The sequence below is a fragment of the Sus scrofa genome, chromosome 8 (genome assembly GCF_000003025.6).
Source record: "Sus scrofa isolate TJ Tabasco breed Duroc chromosome 8, Sscrofa11.1, whole genome shotgun sequence".
Classification (NCBI taxonomy): domain Eukaryota; kingdom Metazoa; phylum Chordata; class Mammalia; order Artiodactyla; family Suidae; genus Sus; species Sus scrofa.
Genome location: NC_010450.4, coordinates 135871293 through 135895893, shown reverse-complemented (window position 1 = coordinate 135895893; position 24601 = coordinate 135871293). Strand labels below are relative to the sequence as shown.

Below are 24601 nucleotides of genomic sequence, written 5' to 3'. Positions count from 1 at the left end.
GCGCGCCGGCCCCGCCCCCCTCCCTGCCAATCACTCGGGCCCGCCCCCCCCCGCGCCGGCCCCGCCTCCCTCCCTGCCAATCACTCGCGGCCCCCCCCCCCGCGCCGGCCCCACCTCCCTCCCTGCCAATCACTCGCCCCCCCCGTGCGCCGGCCCCGCCTCCCTCCCTGCCAATCACTCGCTCCCCGCGCCTGCGCAGACACCACCCTCTCGCGCAGCCCCGCCCCAGTCGCCGCCCCGAGGCTGTCGCGGGCGGTTGGGACCGCGGAGCCTTTCCTTCGCCGGCCGCCCGCGATGCCGATCACCTACAGCTGCATCGCACGTGGCCGAGCGGTCCTAGCGGAGCTGGCCCTGACCGGCGGCTCATACCAGGTACCCCTGCGGCGGCACTTCGGCCTTCGCCGGTTCCACCCGCCGCTCGGGCCTCGGCGCTGAGGGGCTGCCCTGAGCGGGCTGTGGGGGCGCGAGGCCCCGCCCCCGAGAGCGGCCTGTCCAGTGAGACGGGGAATCCCTGCCCCGAGCCGCTCCCGCTCCGAACGGCAGAGCCGCCAGTGCGCCGCCCAGCGGTTGGGGCTGGTGCTGCACGCCACCTGCTTGGCGGTCGCTTCCTGTTTAATTCCAGAGACCCTTCAAGATGTTCTCTCCCCCCAGACATGGCCTGCGATTCAACGCACATTTATTGAATACATGTTAGTCGCACAATCCCGGAGTAAAGGTATGAGGGATGCAACAATGAAGAGAAGGCGGCGCCTGGAGTTGTCACTTCAGGAGCACGTTGTCCATTTATACCCAAAGGCTGCATTCAGATGTCTTACTGTGTAAAAAGCATTTCAGTGCAGGTGGATCATGATTGCTACTCTAGCATTCTGGAAAGAAAGGCTGGCTTGCCAGCCACAGAGGAGGTGGTGGTCGGGTGCTTGGCTTAGAAGCATTACAAGTCAGCTGTAGCCTGGCCCGGGGAAGGGGAATGGGCCCTCTATGCAGAGGGAACAGCATGGTGTGCTTGGGGAACCTCAGGAATTCAGTGTGGCTGGAGCAGAGCACAGTATGTAGGTACTAAAGATGAGGTCAGAAAAGTGGACCAAGAATAATTAATGAAGGGTCTTATATGCAGTTTGTTTTCTTATCCTAGAGAAACCAGGGAGCAATTAAAGATTTACAGTAGAAGAACAGCAAAATCTGATCCATCTTCTGGGAGATTTGGTCTAGTTTCAATAGAGAAGGTGGATTGGAGGGAAGAGAACCAGCTAGAAGGATATCGTTGTTGTTTATCTAGGACCTCAGGGCCTGAGCTCAGGCAATGACCTGCAGCAGGAAAGGGGGACAGGGGCAGATCCTGAAGAGACTTTGTAAAATAACCTTCAGGAGTTAATGACTGGTCGAATATGTGGGATAGGGATCAGAGCCATGCCGAGGCTGAGCCTCAACTTTTTTTTTCTTTTTTTTTAATCTTTTCCCCCCCAGCTCTATTGAGATATAATTGACATATAACATTGTGTAAGGTGTACAATGTGAAGATTTGTCAAAATTTTTTTCTTAGGCGACATTAAACATGATAGAAACTACATACAGAGGAGCAGGATTGTGAGGGAAGGAGTCAGAGGAAGTGCAGGGGAGGAGGAGGGGAGTACAGTTTGGGACAGGTTAAATTTTGTTGCCAGTTAGAAATAGCCAGTATATGTATATTTATTCCTCCGTCTTACTTCCAAAACAAGTCATAAAAATGGCCAATAGGTAGCCCTCAGAGGGTCAGAGCTAACAGTTAAAGATGCTTGAGGTAGGCAAGACGGCCCGAGAAGAGTCTGGAGAAGAGCAGCAAAAGGCAGAACACTGCTGGGAATAGCAAAGAGAAGTGGGTCCCCATATGAGAGCCATGAGGTTCTGAAGGCCAAGAGAAGAAAATTACAAGAATGTCTAAGCCCCAGGGAAGTTGAAGAAAACCTACAAGGTGTTCATTGGACTCATCCATTAGGTGACACGAGAGGTAGAGGCAGAAGCCAGATTGCGTTAGGCCGAGCGAATGGGAAATGAGGGAGTAGAGAGCGTGCAATTCTTTCCAGAGTTTAGAAAGAGAATGAGATGGGGTGAAAAGAAGAAGAAGCATAGTCCGGGAAAGGGCTTCGTTTTTTAATACAAGAAAACACGTGCATCGCCTGATGGAGGGGAGAAGAGGCTGAAGACTAAAGGCTCAGGGGTGGAGAAAGACCTGAAGGAGCACAAAGGAAGGGAATCCAGGGTGGCAGTCGAGGTGTGCGCCTTGGGTTAGAGGAATCCAGGGTGGGTGGCAGTCGAGATGCGAGTCTTGGATTAGAGGAAGGCGTCTTTCTCTTGGGGAAAGAGGGGGTGTGGGCATAGACCTGGAACCTGGTCTCTGGGGCTCTCCTCTGTGCCCGGCCCTTAGATGCTGTGTTTCTCAGTGTTCTGTCTTCAGCCCTCTTTTAACTTGACACATTCATTCACACCCACGGACCCCGTTACTTTGATGACTGCCCACTCCCCTTCCAAAGTAGTCTCCCTCTACGGTTAGATTGCCTGATAGATGTTCAAGCATGTAGTGTCCAGCACTAACTTAATTCTTTCCCAGCAGATGCCTCCCCATGTGTGTCTAATCCTGCTGCGTAGTTCTGCCGAGGCATGCAAGCTGGAAACGGGGCACCTCCCATCTTTCCCTCTTCTTCACCCTCACATTTGTCCTTTGCCACCAGGCTCTATCAACTCCCATCTCCTGAGTGTGTCTTGAATCCATCTCCTTGTGTCTGAACCACATCTTCTTCAAGGCCCTCGTTACTTCTCACCAGGATGACTGAGAATGCCTCCCAACTGATCTCCCAGACCTCATCCTTGTCCCTCTCAGAGCCTGCCTCCACCCTGCTGCCCAGGAGTGTTCCTAAAAGCAGATATGCCCAAAGCCACTGGCTGGGACCTGATTACTCTCAGAATAAAGTTCACACTCCTGGAGGTCCCATCATGGCGCAGTGGAAACGAAGCCGACTAGTATCCACGAGGACTTGGGTTCAATCCCTAGCCTCGCTCAGTAGGTTAAGGATCCTGCGTTGCTGTGGCTGTGGCATAGGCCAGTGGCTGCAGCTCCAATTCGACCCCTCGCCTGGGAACCTCCATATGCCGAGGATGCAGCCTTAAAAAGACAAAAAAAAAAAAAAAAGGACTAATTAGTACAACTTATATCTATGCATTTATATGTATATACACAAAGTATATTTATGCGATTTTAATATTTTCCTTCAGATTCACATGAATATTTCATAACTTGCCTCTTACCATGCATTGTGAATAACCACCCATTAGTTCTCCTAGTGAACAGTTGTTCCTTAATAAGCTAAACAGGACATTGGCAAATTTAGGAGATGAATTATGAAAGACACTACCATCTTCTCCAAAGTAAATACGGACGATTTGTTTCTAGGAGGCAGCAGCAACAGTGCTTAAACTGGTGCTTCTTAGAGCAGAACCGAAGACCATGATTCAAATGGGAAGGTAAGATATATCCTAATAAAAATACTTTTTAATAATTACCAGCTGATGATTCCAATAATGATGACAGGGGGCAAATATTTATTGCATAGCCTCTTCATTGAATCCTCAGAGAGGAGAACTTCTATATGGAAAAGTATAAAATCGTGACTGCAGGTGACAAACATTAAAATCAAGAGAGTGGTTACCTCTGAAAAGAGAAGGGATGGGAGTTCCCGTCGTGGCACAGTGGTTAACGAATCCGACTAGGAACCATGAGGTTGAAGGTTCGATCCCTGCCCTTGCTCAGTGGGTTGACGATCCGGCGTTGCCGTGAGCTGTGGCGTAGGTCGCAGACACGACTCGGATCCCGCGTTGCTGTGGCTCTGGCGTAGGCTGGCAGCTACAGCTCCGATTCAACCCCTAGCCTGGGAATCTCCATAGGCCGTGGGAGTGGCCCAAGAAATGGCAAAAGACAAAAAAAAAAAAAAAAAAAATGAAAAGAGAAGGGAGAAGAAATTGAGGAACAGTATAAAGGGACATTACTTGTATCTGTCACAGTTTGCCTGGACCGTAGGCGTACAAGGGTTCTTGTTATCTTAATCGCCATACTTTTGGGGTATACCCACAATAAATTTTCACTAATAAAAAAGGACACTTCCCCCTGAAAATAGCTTTAAGATCACTCTGCTTCACTTGGGACATGACACGGTACGGCCTAAACGAGCCTGGGACACATTTGCTGGCAAAAGAAGGGGTGGGGGATGGGAAAGCTTTTATTCATCATTAGGTTTACCATTGTTTTTTAAGAGGTTTGTTTTAACCTTTGTGTTGTAAAATAAAATGCAGACACCACATCAAGCAAATGTATAGTTTTATGAAGTTTTTCAGAGGACCCCCCCAACCAACCGCAACTACCACTTAAGCCAAAAAGTAGAACGCCACCAGCTACCCCCAAACTCCCCACCTTGTATCCCATCCCATCCAGCTTCCTCCCTCCCCTCAAATCAGCCACCACGCCAGCCTCCTCGGCAGCAGCCGCTTAGCCTGTTTCTTCACTGCCTCAGCACCTACGTGTGCACGCTCAGACGCAAGAGCCCAATCCTGTCCGTTTTTGAATCTGGTGCCTTTAAGTCTCTTTAATCCACATATTCCCCCTCCATCCTTCCCTTTCCTAACAGCTTATGGTTAAAGAAGCTAGAGTGTTCCCCACAGTCTGTTTTTCCTGACTGAATACTCAGCATGCAGGTCACCATGTCCCAAGCAGCTGGATCCCTTTGGCAAGACTGTAGGTGTTTTTTCATCGGATGCTACATGATAATCTGCTTCTGTCTCCTTTTAGCACAATAATAGTCACTGATATTCACTGCCTGCGCCCTGGAGATATTAATTTATTGGGGGCTTGCAGAAGGATGACATTCTAGTTTTGGTGTCACTTATTAGCTGGCATGATTTCAAAGAGATACTTTCCTCCTCTACTATTTTCTTACTTATATTGAGCCCTAAATTTTGAATCTTTTGAGGATCTGTCTCTGAACTCCAGACCTGTACATCCATCTGCTCACTCCACATCTCCGTTGGATGTCTGTTGGGCGTCTCCAACTTCTGCCCAACACCAAGCCCCTCCTGCAGTCTTCCACGTTACTACCTTTCCAGGCCCAGGATCTTTACAGTCCTTGACTTTGGCCTCTTTTCCTTTCAAATCCAACACGTCAGCAAATCCCGTTGTCTTCACCTTCCAGATATATCCACTGGTATCAGAGGAAGCACACCACCATCAGCTCTTGCTTGGGTAATTTGATAAAAAGTTAGGTTCTTTTTTGTTCGTTTTTTATTTTTAAGGATTGCACTCTCTAAATCTGATTTAATAACATAACTACGTAAAACATTTATATGGCTCCAAAATCAAATCTCCCAAATGAGTTTCCTTCAAGAGTCTAATTCTCATTCCTTCCTCCACACTCTCTCCCCCATGTAGGTAATCTTTCTGAATAAGTTTTAGCTTATCATTTTTTCTTTCTGTAAGAAACATATACGTATGTTCATACTTCCCTTATGGTAGCATCTGAGAATGACAGGTAAATGATAGTACATAATACACATGTTTCTCCACCCTGCATTTGTCAGTTAACTATATCCTAGACATCAGGGATTCAAATTTTTTTTAACTTTTAAGCATGCTTTCTGAATGTTATTCACCAATCACATACTAAGCATAAATTTAAAATCACATCCAGTATCAATATACTTCAAATCACATGTTTAACTTTTGGAGAGATGATAGAACCAGCAACTCTTTTTCTGTAAAGACTCCTCCCAATTTAAAAATAAAAACATTTCCTAGTGGAGATTATGCATGTCAACACCATTGCTAAAAATCTTTGTAGCACATTATATTCATGATATGATATGAAAGATATATATTGAAAGGGCACATATTTTAAATTTTCTGACGCTGGGATTATATTTTCTCCCTGTTTCTGAGAGTCCTTATTCTCATATATATCCACTTTAGCATTTGAGCAGAACTGTCGCCTGTCAGCCATTTGGGTACAGCATGTTCAAAAATGACTAGATTAAAGCCTAGATACCAAGTGACTATTTTGATTTGCTATAGGCCTAAATTTTCTGGACTGTAGGGCAGTGAAGATGCAGGCACTTTTCAAGAGTCTTCTAGCCTCCTACTACGTGGGTCTGAGAAGACACAAAAGGTCTACCAGTTGGAGTGGTCTGTAGTTTCCCCTCTCAAACTCATCCTATTCTCCGGAATATTTGATCTTGGCAGTTTACAAGCCAGCATTTAGTTTTAAATTCTAATAGGTCATAATAAAAAGCCAAGAAGCACCAAAATTAAATACATCTACCTAGAAATATAAGGATAGTAAAAATCGATGAACATAACATGTGTTTTTTGTTTTTTTTGTTTTTTGTCTTTTTGCCATTTCTTGGGCCGCTTCCACGGCATATGGAGGTTCCCAGGCCAGGGGTCCAATCGCAGCTGTAGCCACCAGCCTACGCCACAGCCACAGCAACGCGGGATCCGAGCCGCATCTGCGACCCACACCACAGCTCACGGCAACGGCGGATCCTTAACCCACTGAGCAAGGCCAGGGATCAAACCCGCAACCTCATGGTTCCTAGTCGGATTCGTTAACCACTGCGCCACGCTGGGAACTCCATAGCATGTTCTCTTTGATCAGAATCTAGATTCAGTTTTGGAATGTGAGTGACTTCTACCAAAGGCATGTCATACACATTATATATAATTAGATTATTAAAGTTTTCTCTTTATTGTAATTTATTTTTATTGATGCAATTTCAAATGTGTATTCACATTTAGAGTGTTTTTTAACATAATTTAACTTTTCACATGTATGAAAGATTTTCTAATTCTGATTGTAAAAAATTGTCTACATAATTTTTATATGATTCATGAGAGCTTGAAAACAAAATTAAATCCTCTTCATCAGTACTTAATGTCTTTAATATTATCATGTAAATGAGTATATTCTTTTCAAAGCTTTGTCTACCATACTCTCTCTGTTGATGGAATCACTTACCTATGTGCCTCAGACAATGCCTTGGATACTATAACACCAGCTGCGTTTCTTAAAAATGTGAGTAATTTCTTATACTATTTTAAGAGGTTTTTTTCAGTTACTTAAGTTTTGAGGTCTGTTTTATAGTTTATTAGTAAGAATGTCATTAGCACAAAGCAGCTCCGTCTTCAGTCTAACAGAGTCCTCAGTGACCTTCAGCGCTTTCTCAACGTTATCCCCGTCTCCTGCTTCCACACTGACTCTACAGCAAGATCTCCAAAGACAATCCACCCAGCTCTCTTAGAATCTCTATTTATTTTATTCTTCAAAAACAGACACATTAGGAGTTCCCCCTGTGGCTCAGTAGTAACAAACCCAACTGGGAACCATGAGGTCGCAGGTTCTATACCTGCCCTTGCTCAGTGGGTTAAGGATCTGGCGTTGCCATGAGCTGCGGTGTAGGTCGCAGACACGACTCAGATCCTGCATTGCTGTGGCTGTGGCTGTGGCATAGGCCTGGCAGGTGCAGCTCTGATTCAACCCTTGGCCAGGGGACTTCCATATACCACAGGTGAGGCCCTAAAAAGAAAAAGTAAGTAAATAAATAAATAAAAAATCTAGAATTGTTCTGGCTTCATTGCACGTTTCTGCCAGACTTTTCTTCAAATAAACACTTGCTCTTTAATTCTTCAGTTGAAATTAGCTATATAGTTTAAACATTTCTAGGAGTTCCCGCCGTGGCACAGTGGTTGGCGAATCCGACTAGGAACCATGAGGTTGCGGGTTCCATCCCTGGCCTTGCTCAGTGGGTTAAGGAACCAGCGTTGCCATGAGCTGCAGTGTAGGTCACAGACGCGGCTCGGATCCCTCGTTGCTGTGGCTGTGGTGTAGGCTGCGGCTACAGCTCCGATTGGACCCCTAGCCTGGGAACCTCCATATGCCACAGGAGCGGCCCTAGAAAAGGCAAAAAAAAGAAATAAATAAATAAATATTTCCATTAATTTTCCCAGGTTAGTGAGAGTCTTCTGAGAAATCCTTTGATGTCACAAGAACATTTTTCTCCTTCAAATGCAGCTGCTGCAGATTTTCAACAAGTATTAGGAAAATACATGGTACGTAAGCTCCAAATGTATTCTTAAACATTATCAGTATTCCATCCGACAGGTCAGTTGGGAGTGATGAGGTAAGAGCCGCTAAGATGAATAAGAACTAGGAACTTCTGTTTCTATATAATAAGGAATGATACCCATAATATATTTGTAAGTAAATAAAGCAAGATAGAGAAAAAAATATATATATATATGGTATACCGCTATTTACTTACCATCCTTATATGCTACCATTTAAGAAAGAGGGAATAAATACAAATATATGTTTGCTTATAGTAAAAAAAAAAAAAAGAGGGGGTACATGGGGGACAAGGAAAGAATAAACCAAACACATCGCAGTGGTTGCCTCCATAGGCTATTGTCAGACCCTTAGCCTGGGAACCTCCATGTGCCGTGGGAGCAGCCTTAGAAAAAAAAAGGCAAAAAGACAAAAAACAATTAAGAAGCAAAAAAATTTTATAAACTAGCCTGGTGAGCTTTCAATCCGTAGAAAATTTTACAAAAGTTGTTGAATTTTTTTTTATACTATAATTAACAAAAGGCACACGGGAGGGTGGGGGGGATTAGTTTTTAGAGTTTTACACACATACATAAATGTACCAAATGCCATTGAATGGATTATGAACACATTATCTGAAAACTTACATGAGTCTCTTAGATTAAAAAAGATTTTGCAGGAGTTCCCATTGTGGTGCAATGGAAACAAATCCGACTAGTATCCATGAGGATGCAGGTTCGATCCCTGGCCTTGCTCAATGGGTCAGGGAACTGGCATTGCTGTGAGCTATGGTGTAGGTCGAAGACAAGGCTCGGATCTGGCATTGCTGTGGCTGTGGTGCAGGCTGGCAGCTGTAGCTCCAACTCCACCACTAGCCTGGGAACTTCCATATGCCTTGGGTACAGCCCTAAAAAAAAGCAAAAAGAAAGAAAGATTAAACATTGTTAGGAGGAAAGGAAAATGAAAATCGAACATTCACTATTCATCTTAACTTGATCATATCTTAATAAAGCTTTAACACACAAGCCGTAGAGGCATCCAATAAACATGGCAACGCCAGATCCTTAACCCACTGAGCAAGGCCAGGGATCAAACCTGCAACCTCATGGTTTCTAGCTGGATTCATTTCCGCTGCGCCACAATGGGAACTCCCATATTACTTTTTAATTTAAAAAGTAATGCTCATTAATAAAGTGAGATAAACAAATTATATAAAACATGCATATCTCCTGTAATCTCCATCAAACACCGCTGAGGTGAGCACAATCAACAGTTTGGTGCATAACTGTCCAGAATTATATATATATACACACACACACACAATGTGTATATGTATGTGTGTGTGTGTGTGTATCTGTGTGTGTATATATATATATAATTTTAGGATTATTAATACAATGGGTAAAGGCTCAATATCTGGAGCTTCTCGAGTCTGAACTTCTCTCAGCCTGCGTTTTCTTATTTAGAAAATAAAAGTTAGTAAGAGTACTACTTTATATAGTGGTTTGGTAATTAAATGAACTAATTTAAATGTGTGAAGTGCTTAAAACAGTACCTGGCACGTTCTAAGTGCTTAGTAAGTTATTATTTAATATAGTTCTGCAGCTTACTGTTGAAATATAACACTGTACCTTAGAGTGGAAGACAAAAAAGGAGCAAAGAACAAGAGCAGTGAGAAGACAGTTAACAAATATGGACGATACTCATCCAGTTATTCAATAATTACTTGAAAAGTTAACTGTAATTAAAAGACAGAGATTGTCAAACTGAATCCAAAAACTGTCACAAGAATGAGAAGACAAGACACAGCTGGAAGAAAATATTTGCAAAAGACACATTTAATAGAGGACTGTAATCTAAAATGTACGATGGGAGCTCCCGTTGTGGCCCGTTGGGATACAAACCCGACTAGTATCCATGAGGATCCAGGTCCAATCCCTGGCCTTGCTCAGTGGGTTAAGAATCCCACATTGCTGTGGCTGTGGCTGAGGCTGGCAGCTGCAGCTCCAATTCAACCCCTAGCCTGGGAACTTCATATGCTGCAGGTGCGGCCCTAAAAATAAATAAATAAATAAACAAATAAACAAATAAATAAATAAAATATACAAAAAAAGTCTTAAAACTCAACATTAAAAAAAAAAAAAAAAAACCTGATGAGAAAATGGGCCAGGGAGTTTCTGTCATGGCACAGCGGAAATGAACACGACTAGTACCCACAGGATGCACATTTGATCCCTGGCCTCACTCAATGGGTTAAGGATCCGGCGTTGCCCTGAGCTGTGGTGTAGGTCGAAGACGTGGCTCTGATCCCACGTTGCTGTGGCTGTGGTGTAGGCCGGCGGCTGCTGCTCTGATTGTACCCCTAGCCTGGGAACCTCCACAGGCGCAGCTCTAAAAAGAAAAAAAAAAAAAAAAAGAAGAAGCCAATCTGAAACATTGCATGCTAAATAATTCTAACTATATGTTACTCTGGCAAAACTATGGAGGCAATAAAAAGACCAGTTGTTGCCGGGGCTTGAGGAGAAGGGAGCATGAAACTGCTCTGCGTAATACTGTAAAGACACGTCCGTGTCATCTGACATTGGTCCAAGTCCATTGAGCGGACGATATTTACAGCAAGGCCTAATGTAAACCATGGACTTTGGGTGATCATGACGCATCAGTGTAGGTCCCCTGGGACACACGGACCACTCAGGTGCAGGATGGTGACAGGGAGGCAGCCTGCTGCACATGTGGGACATCGGAAGCATGCAGGAACTCTGTACTTTCCATTCCATTTTACTGTGAACCTAAAACTGCTCTTTTAAAAGGTCTACACAAATAAATAGCAAACAATTTAAATTGCTAAAAAATATTTCCAATGGATTGAATAAGTATATTGATATATTCCCTCTCCCACCACTCCCCATTTTTCCTACAAGATTAGGGTGGGACAGTTTGGGGCTTGGTTGACTCCTTATGCTGAAATACAGATGAGATGTGTTTTCAACACCTTTGTTCTGATTTGTACAATATAATAGATTTCATTTATAGAACATAAAATGTATATTATGTTTCACTTCTATGTAGATGAAATACAATAAAAGTCAAGATGACAGCTCGATATCCACGCTGAGAAGTCAAGTAACTGATGTTAAAAATGTCATGACTCAAAATATCGATAAAATTTTGGAAAGCGAAGAAAGACTGAATATCTTCACTGCTAGAACAGACAATCTGCAAATAACTGTGAGTGTCACACAGCCGCCTGAACCCCAAACAGTGCTCTGAGCCACGGGATCATTGCCTTGAGACAAATTGCCAAAAGCAAAAACATACCAGGGATACTCAGTGAGATAAACCTCTCTCACCAAAATATGGCTTTATCAAAAATTACTGGAATGCAACTAAAATATTAAAAAGAATAATTATAAGACAATCCAAATTGTGAAGCCCATTCGAGCAGGAGGTGGTTATTTGTGTAAAAGAAGGATTTCTTGCATTAAGAAAATCATAGTCAACCAATAAATTGCAAGGGATGAGAAGGAGGGAAACCCCGGGAGAAAGGAGCTGGAAGGTGTGTCAGTGGCAACGTGTGGTCCTCATGTGGATTTTGACTCAAACAAACTCTAAAAATGAAAACGTACAACTTCATGAGACAATTATTGAACTCTGGCTATACGAATGCAATCACATAACAGCTGACACTTGCTTCAGAATAGTTCAGAAGTGGGGGAGTAGAAGGGCATAAATTTTTTTTTTGGTTTTGTTTTGCTTTTTAGGGCTGCACCTGCGGCATATGGAAGTTCCCAGGCTAGGAGTCTAATGAGAGCTACAGCTGCCAGCCAGCCTCTGCCACAGCTCCAGCAACTTGGGATCTAAGCTGCGTCTGCGACCTACACCACAGCTCATAGCAACACGGGGTTCCCGACCCACTTAGCGAGGCCAGGGATTGAAGCTGCATCCTCATGGATACTAGTCAGATTCGTTTCCGCTGTGTCACAATGGGAACTCCAAGAATGGGATATAAACAAAATTGCCCGTAAATTGGCAATGCTTAAATCTGGATGTTCAGCATATTAGGGGTTCATTATACCGTCCTGTCACCTTTGGATTGTCCGAAATTCTCTGTTAGAAAACAGTTTAAAAACAATCACCAAGGGTGTAGTTCCCTTTGAGTATTTGATTTGATTTGATTATTTTACTGGCCATGCTCATGGCATGCAGAAATTCTGGAGCCAGAGATCTAGCCCACACCGCAGCAGTAACCTGAGCCACAGCAGTGACAAAACAGACCCTTAATCCACTAAGCCACCAGAAAACTCCCCTTTCATATTTTATTTTTAGAGGTCTTTTCTAGAGAAACACAGCTGCCATGTAAAGCAAAGTATACACATACTTTTTACTCACCAAGTTCTATTGATTCAACCCCCACAATCTTTTTTATTCTAAGCCTCATTTTTACACCTTTCAAAACACTGTACCAAGGTGTGGTTTACGTGCTGTATGCGCCCACTTTAAGTGTGGCGTTTGATGAGTTGGTGGATGTGTACAATTGTGTGGCCACAATGAAGCTCAGACTAGCTCTCCCATCCTGGGGTCCTCCTCTTGCCTGCCTTGGCAGCTGCCGCTCCTGCCACCCTGGAACCCGGCCAACCACTAACCTGCTATCACGATGCTGTTGTCTTTTCTGGAACGTCATACAGACAGAAAATATAACACGTACTTTTTGTGTTTTATTTCTCAAGAGAGTTTTTGATATTCATGTTGTTGTGTGCTACTATTTTACTCCTTATCCTTGCTAGCTAAAGAGTATTCCACAGAATGGCTAAATGTCTTGTGTTTTTTGTTTTTGTTTTTTTTTCTTTTTAGGGCCGCACCCGCAGCATATGGAAGTTCCCAGGCTAGGGGTCAAACTGGAGCTGAAACTGCCTTCCTACACCACAGCCAAAGCAACATGGGATTCGAGCCACGTCTGTGACCTACACCACAGCTCACGGCAGTGCTGGATCCCCGACCCACTGAGCGAGGCCAGGGATCAAACCTGCATCCTCACGGACACTAGTCGGATTCGTTTCCACTGCGCCACAACAGGAACTCCCGGCTAAATCTCTTTGAAACCCACCTTCTGCCCATCACGGTGTCCCTCCCTGTCTCACTCCAAGATCAGTTATCTCTTGTCTGACTACAGTGATTCCCAGATTTAATCGTTCTTCCTACTTTCCGGTCTACTCCACTCGCATCATCCTCCACACTGACACTAGAGTATTACTTAAATGCAGCTACGAGCATTCTCTAGCACCTTCTTAAAACCCTCCGGTGAAGCACCTTCGTCCACACAGGGCAGAGCCCACCCTCCTTAACTTAACGAACTTTCTTCTGACTGTGCTGCCAATCCCGTTACCAGAGGTCATAGTCGTGTAGTTTACACATCTCAAAACATCAGATTCCTGTAGTTCCTCCAAAATACATGCCGCATTTTTTTCCATACCTTTCCACGTGCCGTTTCCTCTGTTTCCTTGCCCTGGAAAAACTTCTACTCATCCATCAAAACCCAAGTCAAGAAGTATCTCCTCATCTATTGCCCAGACCGAGTCTATGCCTCTCTCATCCCTGCCCCTTTTACTTACTGATCAGTTCAACAAACATCTCTTGAAGACCTACTGTCTACCAGGCTCTACGCTAGCCACCAAGAATAATCAGCTACAACCCCAATAAACAGGCACACAGTGTTAGTTAAATTAAATACCACCTAACCTAAAGCAATCCTCTACACTATTTTTATAGCAGGAAAGAGATGAGGTCCCATCGGTTATGTAATCTACAAAGAAGTAACAAAGGAAATCATTGTCCAGGATTGCCGCTGTCCTTTGTGAGGGTCTAACACGAGAATTCACACAAAACTGTCCAAGCCACTTAGATCCATTCATTGTTAATTTATAAGCATTCTTCGGGGGCTTTATGCACAGGATATTATGCTTGTCATCTGCAGGGATAAAAGAACGCGATAAGATATCTGCCACCGCTTTATCCACTGCAGGAGAGATTTGTACAAACCTAACTGCAACACAGAGTGCGTGTTAGTGTCTTAACAGACGGATAAAGCATAAGGGCCTGACAGTGGGGACCTGATACATCTACGTTCTTACAATGTGATTTGGAATTACAGCCATAAAATTCCATAATCAAGACTACCTCGGTTTGACTTTCACTTCAGGTACTGAGAAAGTTTTGAAAATAATATACCTAATACCCTTGCAATCATCAGCCAGCTTTTCTCGCCTTAGTATTTTGCCGCATTTGATTCGGGTCTTGTTTTTTAAAGAAATAACATCACGCACACTTGAAGTCCCCCGTGTACCTTCCAAGCCCATCTCACTCCCTCGCCCTAAGAACCACTGTTGTGAATTTGCTATGAATCACCTGTGTGCGTATTTTGATTCCTCCGCTATATATGTTTAGCTATCGATGTATAATATTGGTTTGCACTTTTAAAACTTTGTATTTATGACATTATAATGAACATATCCTTCTTCAACCTGAGTTTGTAGTTCAACATTATATTTGCGAAATGTCTTCGTTTTGATACAACGAGCTCTCATTTATCCATTTAGCTTCCTACAGCGTATCGTTACTGTTCCAAGAAACAGCGTGTACTTATCCGTCCCCCTTTTAATGAACATTAGTGTAGATTCCAGTTTCTTCCTTCTTAGGAACCATACCACACTGGTACCTGTCTTTTGGTGGACATTTGCAAAACATGTTTCTCAGGCCACGGTCTGCAGAGTTTTCTGATCATGCATACTTGCCTTTTCAATCGTCTCCTACTGTCTCGGCCCCCAAACCGTGAGCTCATCCAGGCCTCCAATGTTCCACAGGTCTGCAGTCTGTCTATTCCTTCCCGTTTCTTCTTGCCAACCAGCCAGTTTTTGCTCTGCTAACTGTACCAGTAACAAGAGCTCACACCCCTACCCTTTTATTTTCCAACGCTTTCTTCTACAGTGACGGGCCCAGTCGTGCTTTGTCTGCCGTCCAGATTGTCACGGGGGACGGGTTTAGCAATTATCTTTCCCCGCAGAGCATCGGTCTTTATCTTTCACGCCCCTAACATCAGCTGCTTCTCTGCCTACCACCTGATGGTTGAGCCCATGTCACAGGTTTCAGTTTCCGAACAACATCCTGTCCTACTACCAGTTTCAATACTGAAGAAACACGAGCCACCTACACCAAAGTTGAGCCCAGTTTCAGTGTTTTAACACAACACCGGTCTGTTTCTTGGTTGCCCCACCGTCTACGGCAGGTTTTTGCACAGACAGACCTCCACTTAGCTCTCCGTTTTGTGACCCTGTCATCGCCTCGGCCCCCGAGTCTTTCCGTTTCGGTTGGCAGCTGCTTACACAGGGAGGGAAAGACGCATTTGCTTTTGCCGCTTCAGCCCCCAGGTGCCACCTAGCATTTCTACTCAACCTATTTTAAGAAATTAGTCTTGTAGCAAGGAGGAGAGAGGGGGCACGGCAAGAGGGGGCAAGAAGCCAGGGAAAAGGGGCCCCTGATGGGAAAGCCTCTGGCCAGCAACAAGTCTCCATGACGGCAGGGGGAGCCCAGAGTCTTCAGTGGACAGCTGTCTTCATCACATCTGCACGCTTCTCACCAAAGGAAATTCTAAAGGAATAGGAGGCGGTGAAGGTGTAGCGACACTACATGCGTGCGGACGGCAATAGAGGTGGCGAGAGCAGTGGCTGGATTCTGGCCCGATTTGGAAGGTGGGACGAATGAGAGCTGCTGACAGATCGGATGGGGCTGAGAGAGAGGCAGGGAGGTTCCAAAGCTTTGAGCCTAGTTTACAAGGAGGATGGAAATTCAGTAGTTTCGCTGCTTTCCTCTCGTGAGCCCGTCTTAGCCCAAGGTCCCTGGAAGCACTTAAATCTGAAACTCTGCCTGACAGAGGCCAACACTGCCACCTTCCTCAATCCAGGGGAGCTGCGCCATCCCTGCAGTTTCTCTCTGCTTTCCTAGGTTCCCGCACTAGGCCTTCCTCTTTCTTACTCTCTTCCAAGCTCAGTTGTGCATTTAAAAGGTTGCTTCCTGGAGTTCCCATTATGGCTCAGTGGTAACAAACCCAGCCAGATCCATGAGGTTGTGGGTTCGATCCCTGGCCTCACTCAGTGGGTTAAGGATTGGGTGTTGCCAGGAGCTGTGGTGTAGGTCGCAGACAAGGCTCAGATCCCAAGTTGCTGTGGCTGTGGTGTAGGTGGCTGCAGCTCCAACTTAATCACCAGCCTGGGAACCTCCAGGCTAAAAAGAAAAAATAAATAAATAAGTATTAATAATAAGTTTGCTTCTTATATCTTATCTAGCATTTCTGAATAGTAATAGTGGCAGAGTTATAGGGTTACATAATCCACTGCATCACTGGGTCTATAACTTTTTTATTAGATTATGTCTTTCTTATGGGAAAAGAGGCATCTAAATCTAAAACATCTAAGGCATCTAAATTTTAGAAAGTTACAGAATAAGTACTTTACTGCATTTTCTTCCAAACAAATCTCACTTGCTTGTATAAATTATATTTTATGATTACATAGAGAAAAATTACCTCCTCTTTGAACCCAGTTGAGTAGGAACAGTTCAAGAAAAGATGAAATTTGAAGTATTTTACAACTTTTCTCCGGTTATTTTCACACAGCACATAATCGTTCTCACTAAACCCTCTGTTTTTGTCTATAACTAAAATAATTTTCTCTCTTCCGGTCTTTTTGTAAAAGGCTCCACTGAATGTTAAAAAGCAGATTTTTTTTTTTTTTTACAAAGAGTAGGCCAGTAAGCTACCTGCCAGTCTGCGTAGAGATAAGCATGGGTCATGGATCTTAACTCGGCAGATTAAACATATATATTTATTTTAGTATCCTCTCAAAATTCTAATAAAATGATAGGTAAAACAATAATTAGAGATTTTAATGTATAAATCACTAGGATTTTTTAAAAAAAAAGACAACAGGTAAGAAATTTCAACAATTTTGGAAGTTAGAAAAATGGGTTGTGAGTACTTAACAGCCTCCATAGAGCAGTAAAACCTGAAAACATAAGCTTGTAGCAGAAGACATTCAGATGCAAGCTGACCAGGCCACAGAAGCTTGGAAAGGATCTGAAACAGAGCACGTGGTGCTTCTAAAAGCAGTTCAGATCTGAAAGAAGAGACTGGGTGTAAAGTCTTTAAAAAGAACAGGTAACCTGTAGAACCCCTTCCCCACTTTTTACAGCCACACTGCGTCCTCTCCTCAGCCCTGACAAAGGATAATACATTGTATTATCTAAAGACAATAGACCTGAGAGATTCTAAACTCAGACACCAGGCACCGTTGTGGCTCAGTGGGTTACGAACCCGACTAGTAGCCATGAGGATGTGGGTTTGATCCCTGGCCTTGCTCAAGTGGGTTAAGGATCCGGCGTTGCCGTGAGCTGTGGTGTAGGTCACAGATGCGGCTCGGATCCTGCGTTGCTGTGGCTGTGGTGTAGGCCAGCAGCTGTAGCTCTGATTCAAGCCCTAGCCCGGGAATTTCCATATGCCGCAGGTGCAGTCTTAAAAAGCAACAAAAGCAAAAAAAAGTAGATGGACCAAGTGAAAATCTGCATCCTGCGTAAGGAGCCGACCCAGGGTCAGCCTCACCCAGGCAGGGATTAGATTCCTCTCTAAGAAAACCGACCAGGTCAAGGAAACGAGACTGCAGATGACGTGCAGATCGTGGGCATCCCCCAGTGAAATGGCCAGCGTCACACCGGACTGCCCTACAGTGAAGCCCACCCAGTGACAGCCCTCACCCACGCATACTGGGTTTCCGGTCATCCTTTTAATAAACAACACAGATCGTGAGGAGTTCCCACTGCGGCACAGTGGGTTAGTGGTCAGCTCGTCTCTGCGGAGGCGCCAGTTTGATACCCACCCCAGTGCAGTGAGTTAAGCACCCAGTGTGGCTGCAGCTGTGGCATAGGCCACAGCTCTGGGTTGGATTCAAACCCAGACCCAGGAACGTCCATGCTGATGTAGAAGAAAACAAAAGAACCAAAAAAAATCCCACAGATCATGAGCTATTTGAGGAAAATCTCTATAATAAAAAATATCAAGATAAACTGGAAAAAAAGTAGACAAAACAAAGAAGCAAAAGAAGGCTTCATTAAAAAAAAAAAAAAAACCCTCTCTAATGTCTTGGGAGATATAATAGAAGATAATACCGCCCTGAGAGAAGAATGGAAACTATACAAAAGCTGTTCACAGAACAAAAAGACCTTCGGAAATTAAAATAGCAGAGTTTCCGTCATGGCAAAGCAGAAATGAATCCAACTAGTGTCCTTGAGGCTGCAGGTTCAATCCCTGGCCTCACTCAGTGGGTCGGGGATCCGTTATTGCCGTGAGCTGTGGTGTAGGCCACAGACAAGGCATGGATCCCATGTTGCTGTGGCTGTGGTGTAGGCCAGAAGCTGCAGCTCTGATTAGACCCCTAGCATGGGAACCTCCATATGCCACAGGTGTGGCCCTATAAAGCAAAATATAAAATAAATAAAATAAGGGTACACTCCCATTTTTTAAAAAAAATTAAAATAGTAAAAAATTTTTAACTAAGTAGAATCATTGTGGGAGTTCTCTGCTGGCCTAGCAGGTTAAAGATCCAGTGTTGTCACTACTGTGACAAAGTTTGATCCCTGGCCTGGGAACTTCTACATGCTGTGATGTGGCCAAAAAAAAAAGAACCATTGTAATATAAAGTTGAGGTAGTCTCTCAGAAAGCAGAGCAAAAAGGGAGCGAGAAAAAACAGTCTAAGAAATCCAACATGTGAATCACAGGGGTTTCAGATAAAGAAAATGAAGAAATCAGAGGGAAGAAAATCTGATTTTTTTTTTCTTCTTAGGACCACACCTGCAGCACAGGGAAGTTCCCAGGTCGAATCTAAGCTGCAGCAGCCAGGCTAGGCCGCAGCCAGAGAAACACCAGATCTGAGCTGAATCTGTGACCTGTGCACCACAGCTCACAGCAAATGCTGGATCCTTAACCCACTGAGCAAGGCCAGAGATCGAACATGCATTCTCAAGGATACTAGCCAGGTTCTTAACCTGCTGAGCCACAATGGGAACTCCAAGAAAATCTTATTAATACAAGAAAAATTCCTAGAACCAAACAACATGAATTTCCAGATTCAATGAACCAAAAAGAAAGGGCCATAGCAGAGCAGTCATCTTGAAGTCACGGAACATTAAAAAGAAAGATTCTGAAGGTTTTCAAAGAGAAGAAACAAAGCTGTGGCAATTGGAAAACATTGCATTTTGCCAAAGTAACATACGGGCTCTAAAGAAGAGTGGAGGGTGCATTCGGAGTCCTGAAGGAAGCGGTGTCCACAGCAGATTCTGTACCCGAGCGACACCTCAGTGTAGGGGTAGAATCAAGACATTTCTGGGCACGTTAAGTTCTCAGAAACATACTCTCACTCACGCTTTCTAAGAAGTTTTCAGCAGAGATTTCTCACCAACAGGAAGGAATAAGCCAAAGAAATGAGATTAAAGAAACAAAAGGCCCAAAACAAGAAAAGGGCCTTCCCAGGATATCTGTGAACAGAGCGCTCAGGATGAAAGCTATAGGTGTAGCCCACCCGGACCCCAGCCAGACGGAGCAGGTCAAACGTCTGAGGAACGGGAAGAAAAGCAGGCGCGGCCAACACAGCTGCTCGGGAGACTGTGGGAATGAAGTACTGGCTGGAAGATGAACAGCTAACGCGTGACAACATTTTAACTACCTCCCTATCAGCCGCGCTAGAGAAACCAAAACGCTGTACATGAAAAAGAACAGTCATGTACCCTCCACGCGGCGGTGAATATGTACAAAGTTTGTTTCGGCCATGGCAGGGGAAGCTCCTGATCCCGACCAGGTCCTTAACCCGCTGCGCCACAAGGGAACCTCCTACAGAGATTTAAGGAAACAAGAAGGGAGGAGCAAGATCCTTGTGGTGCAGCAGGCTAAGGATCCTGCGCTGCCACTGCAGCAGCTCAGGGTGCTGCTGTGGCACTGGCGTGATCCCTGGCCAGAGACCTTCCATATGCTGCGGGCATGGCCTACATAAGTAAATAAATAATTAAAAGAGAGAGAGAGAATATAGGAAAGAAGGGAAAGATGTGGGTTTGGGGAAGGGGAGGTAGGAGTTACAGTCTCTTTTCCATATTGGAAACAGGAAAAAAGTCAAGAAATACATATATATCTTACACACACACACACACACACACACACACACACACTTTCCAGTGATGCCGAGGAAAACAAACACCATGAAAAAATAAACAGCTACATGAGGTACTTTCAACAAGTATTTACTGAGCACCCACCATATGTCAGACACTGTTCTAGGTCAGAATTTTCTTCTTTTTTTTTTTAATTTTAGGGCTGCACCCTAGGCATATGAAGGCTCCCAGCCTAGGGGTCGAATCAGAGCTGTGGCCACCAGCCTACACCACAGCCACAGCCACACCATATCCGAGCCAAACCTTCAGCCTACACCACAGCTCATGGCAACACTGGATCCTTAACCCACTGCTCAGGGCCAGGGATTGAACTCATGTCCTTGTGGATACTAGTCAGGTTACTGATAAGCCACAACAGGAACTCCAAAAAGCAATTACATGCATTTTAAAAACAAAAAGGAATGGACCAAAGGAAAACAATAAAGCTTTCTGCAGGGAGTAGGGGGAGGATTTTACAATCTTGTGTGGCTTTGTGTCATTTCTCTCCACTGCTCCTTGAATTCTTTCAATAATTTTTAAAAAGCAAGCTGTTTCATTTTTTGAATTAGATTAATATATGAAACTTAAGTGCAGGGAGTTCCTGTCATGGCTCAGCAGTAACAAACCCAACTAGTATCCGTGAGGACGCAGGTTCCATCCCTGGGCACTTTTAGTGGGTTAAGGATCCGATCCAGGGTTGCTGTGGCTGTGGCACAGGCCAGGGCTGCAACTCCGATTGGACCCCTAGCCTGGGAACCTCCATATGTTGCAGGTGTGGCCCTAAAAAGACCAAAAAAAAAAAAAAAAAAAGAAAGAAAAAACTTTAGTACGAAACTTACGCTGTTGTACTTAACAAAATCCATCTCATTATTCATCAAAAAATTATTAAAATGGCATAACTTACTCTTATGTGGCAGTCTAGGCACTGTATTCACTGTCTCAGTTAACTCTCACAGTCTGGGCTACTATTCAGCAGATACTATCATCCCTATTTAAGAAATAAACTCAGTCATTCTTTTTTTTGAACAGTATTAAACATTGCTCTATACTGTGTGCTGTTGGGGATAGAGCAGTGAATGAAAAATCTCTGCCTTCATAGAGCTTACATTCTCAACAAAAAATAAGTAAAATTTACATATTATTAGATGAGAGAAAAGCACTTGGGAGAAAAATAACGTATTGAAGGGAAACAGGGCTTCTGGGCTGGAGATGGGGCAGCAATTTTAAACAGGGTTGTAAGAGCTGGTGGCATTTAAGTAAAACCATAAAGTGAAGATGAGGAAACAAGTTCAAAGAGTTGGTAGCTTGTTCAAGTCACAAAATTAAATAAATAAGCAAATAAAAGTATAGTTGAACACAGTAAGAAATCTCGGTGCATCATTTTGTAACAGCAGCTTAGGCCTATTGAGACTTTTGGGGATCAGTCAAAACCAAATTAAATTGTCCTTTTTTTAAATTTTTTTGGCCGCACTCACAGCACATGAAGGTTCCCAGGCCAGAGATGGAACCCACATCATGGCAGCAACAACGCTGGCCCCTTAGCCTGCTGCACCGCAAGAGAACTCCAAATCTGTTCTTTTAGATAGTTCTAACAGATACTGTAGTGTGGACGTGACTCCAGAAATGGGGAAAAAAAAAAAGCCCATTAAATTTGTGTTTGTTTTTATTTCAGGCCGAGGAATCGCAAAAGACAAGAACGATTTGGAGGAGGATGTGGTGGAAACACATCAAAAAGATTCTAATCATCCCCGTGGCAGTTCTCCTTTCAGTCATCATCATCCTTCTAAGTACAAATGTGATACCAACCTGACCTCCTCCTCATCCCAGCAGGTACCATAAACTGCTCGCGTCATCCTAGAGTCCTACTCTCTGTGGTTACGGAAGCATTCTCTAGGGTAGGAGGAGTGGAGAAGAGAGGGTGGAATTACGTCCTTGTCCCTTTCGTGTCCCTAGATTCTTGTCTTTGTACCTCTTCCATTTCTGTAGTCTCATTTCTTTTTTTTTTTTACCACCGCTCCTCTACTCTTCTCTTTAATATACAAACGCAAACCCTGGAATCAGACTGGCCACGCTCCACCTCTCCACTCTGCCACCATACCACCTAGGTGACCTTGGACAAGTTAGTGAACCTGTGCCCTCGCTCCCTCGTCTGTCAGGTGGAGCCAGTAATGATAATACTGCGTGGAGTTGCTGTCCACACACAGTACATGCTCTCTAAGCATTAACCATTACCTACCAGGAAAGGACGGTTGCATTTACAGCATTAAGTCCCGGGATCTTGCTCTGTACTCAGAAATGAACTTAACACTCCTTTAGAAATGAGAAGAAGCTCAACAGTTCAGTCCAGTCCAGATATGCATTCACCTCTTCTACACAGCCTTTCACTCGAAATGAAAATTCAAACCGTCGTTTTATACTAGGCATTTCTTTGGGTAAAGATTAAAAAAAATTAGTAAACTATCATTTCTCTAATAAATCACAGGTATGTCTTCCTAGCTTACTACTCAAAAGACTTTTTTTTTCTTTTGAGTGATGCACTTCATCCAATAACCTTGAATCACTAAAATATCCAAAATCCAAAACATTCAACTTCACTTTGCGGTTGGTAACAAGGTTTCATGAGTTCTATTTCCTAAGTGGGATCTTGAGGTCTAAAGTTGGTTTTAAAAATCGTAAAAACCTTAAGAAATAAAAATCATTAAAAGAATAAAATAAAATCATAAAAACCCATGAGGAAAAATAAGATGATCAGAATAGCAGTTCCTGACTACTCATTTTAATTCTGATAGGGATCAAATATCAGCATTTTTTTTTTTTTTTGTCTTTTTGCTATTTCTTTGGACCGCTCCCGCGGCATATGGAGGTTCCCAGGCTAGAGGTCGAATCGGAGCTGTAGCCCCCGGCCCACGCCAGAGCCACAGCAACGCGGGATCTGAGCCGCGTCTGCAACCTACACCACAGCTCACGGCAACGCCGGATCGTTAACCCACTGAGCAAGGGCAGGGACCGAACCCACAATCTCATGGTTCCTAGTCGGATTCATTAACCACTGCGCCATGACGGGAACTCCAAATATCAGCATTTTAAATAAGTACCAACCCTCCAGCACAGTACCACCTTTCCATTGTAAATGTCAGAAACCTTGGCATTTCTGTAATTTATACACTCACGAAAAATATAGCCTGACCTGCTGTTCTAAGTGCTTTGGGGAGGGGTTATGTTATTAAATTTTACAGTGACATGAAGAGATAAAAACTGTTGTTAGTATAAAGGAAACCCACAGACCAATGGCTCGTATGTATTATGTTAGTTCATACTATTATCTGTATTTTGAAGATGAAAAATAAACAGCAAAGTTTCATGGCATGTTCAAGGCCACACAGCTAGAAAGCTGAGATTTTCCCAATACAAGTACTGAGGTATAGCCTCGTGAAAGCCACACCTGTCTCAGCGCGTGTTATCTGACCCCGAAAGCTAATTGGGGGCCAGACAATACCCATCAGTACTGTTTTGCTTTTCATCAGGTCGGTAGGTTGTTTCTGGGGGGTGGAGATAGGAATTTGAAAAGGAGTAGTATGAGAAAAGAAACTGTCATGCATCTGCTGTCATTACTTTTGGTGGATTTTATTTGGAAAATAAATCTGCCTAACAGTTCTATCATTATAATTATGTAGAAAGCAATGGATTTGTATCCTGATTGCCAGGGAGTACTAGCCCATTTATTGCTAGAAGACATGGAACTTAAAAGATCACCTCATCTAGCCACTGCCCCTCCCCCACTTTTACATATTAGGATGACAAGACCCAGAAGCCTAATCAATAAGATACCTTTGCAACCTCCTCTCCAGGTGCAGTGTGTTCAAAGCACAGGCTATCCCCTTCGTTCCAGGCAGTAAGCCCCACATAAAGCCTGTCCTCTTAGGCAGTCCCAAATACACTATAAAAGTTTTCCAGATGACTTGTTGCTGTTATGAACTGTTGAAAGCTGCTAAGAAGAAGGCAAGCAAGCACTCACTAAGGAAGGACTGTTTTCCTGCTTTGTGCTGCATCTATCGGAATGTACTCGAATAAAAGAAACAAGTATTAAGACAATCTCAGTTTTTTTCAAGTACGCGTTCAAATATTGTTGGGCTCCTACCCTGCACCAAGACAGCCCTCAAACATCAGGGCTTCCTGGTACCACAATGATAGAGACAACCGCTGCTTGAGCAAGTAACGCTGTATGTAAAATGCAGGAAACAGT

General features: G+C 43.9%; 1 protein-coding gene across 3 annotated transcripts; it reads left to right on the top strand.

The window, feature by feature from the left end:
- LOC102163780 (vesicle-associated membrane protein 714-like) lies at window positions 221-22851 on the top strand. 3 transcript variants are annotated; one of them, XM_021101891.1, is made up of 7 exons: window positions 221-372; window positions 3425-3495; window positions 6992-7088; window positions 8021-8122; window positions 11187-11345; window positions 22031-22188; window positions 22420-22851. In XM_021101891.1, the coding sequence occupies exons 1-6, from the start codon at window positions 295-297 to the stop codon at window positions 22166-22168; spliced, it is 645 nt and encodes a 214-aa protein (XP_020957550.1). In that variant the 5' UTR covers window positions 221-294; the 3' UTR covers window positions 22169-22188; window positions 22420-22851. The 3 variants fall into 3 exon arrangements, 2 of the variants coding, with proteins under 2 accessions (XP_020957550.1, XP_020957549.1); XR_002346908.1 differs by having other exon boundaries at window positions 221-715; window positions 22031-22851; XM_021101890.1 differs by having other exon boundaries at window positions 22031-22851.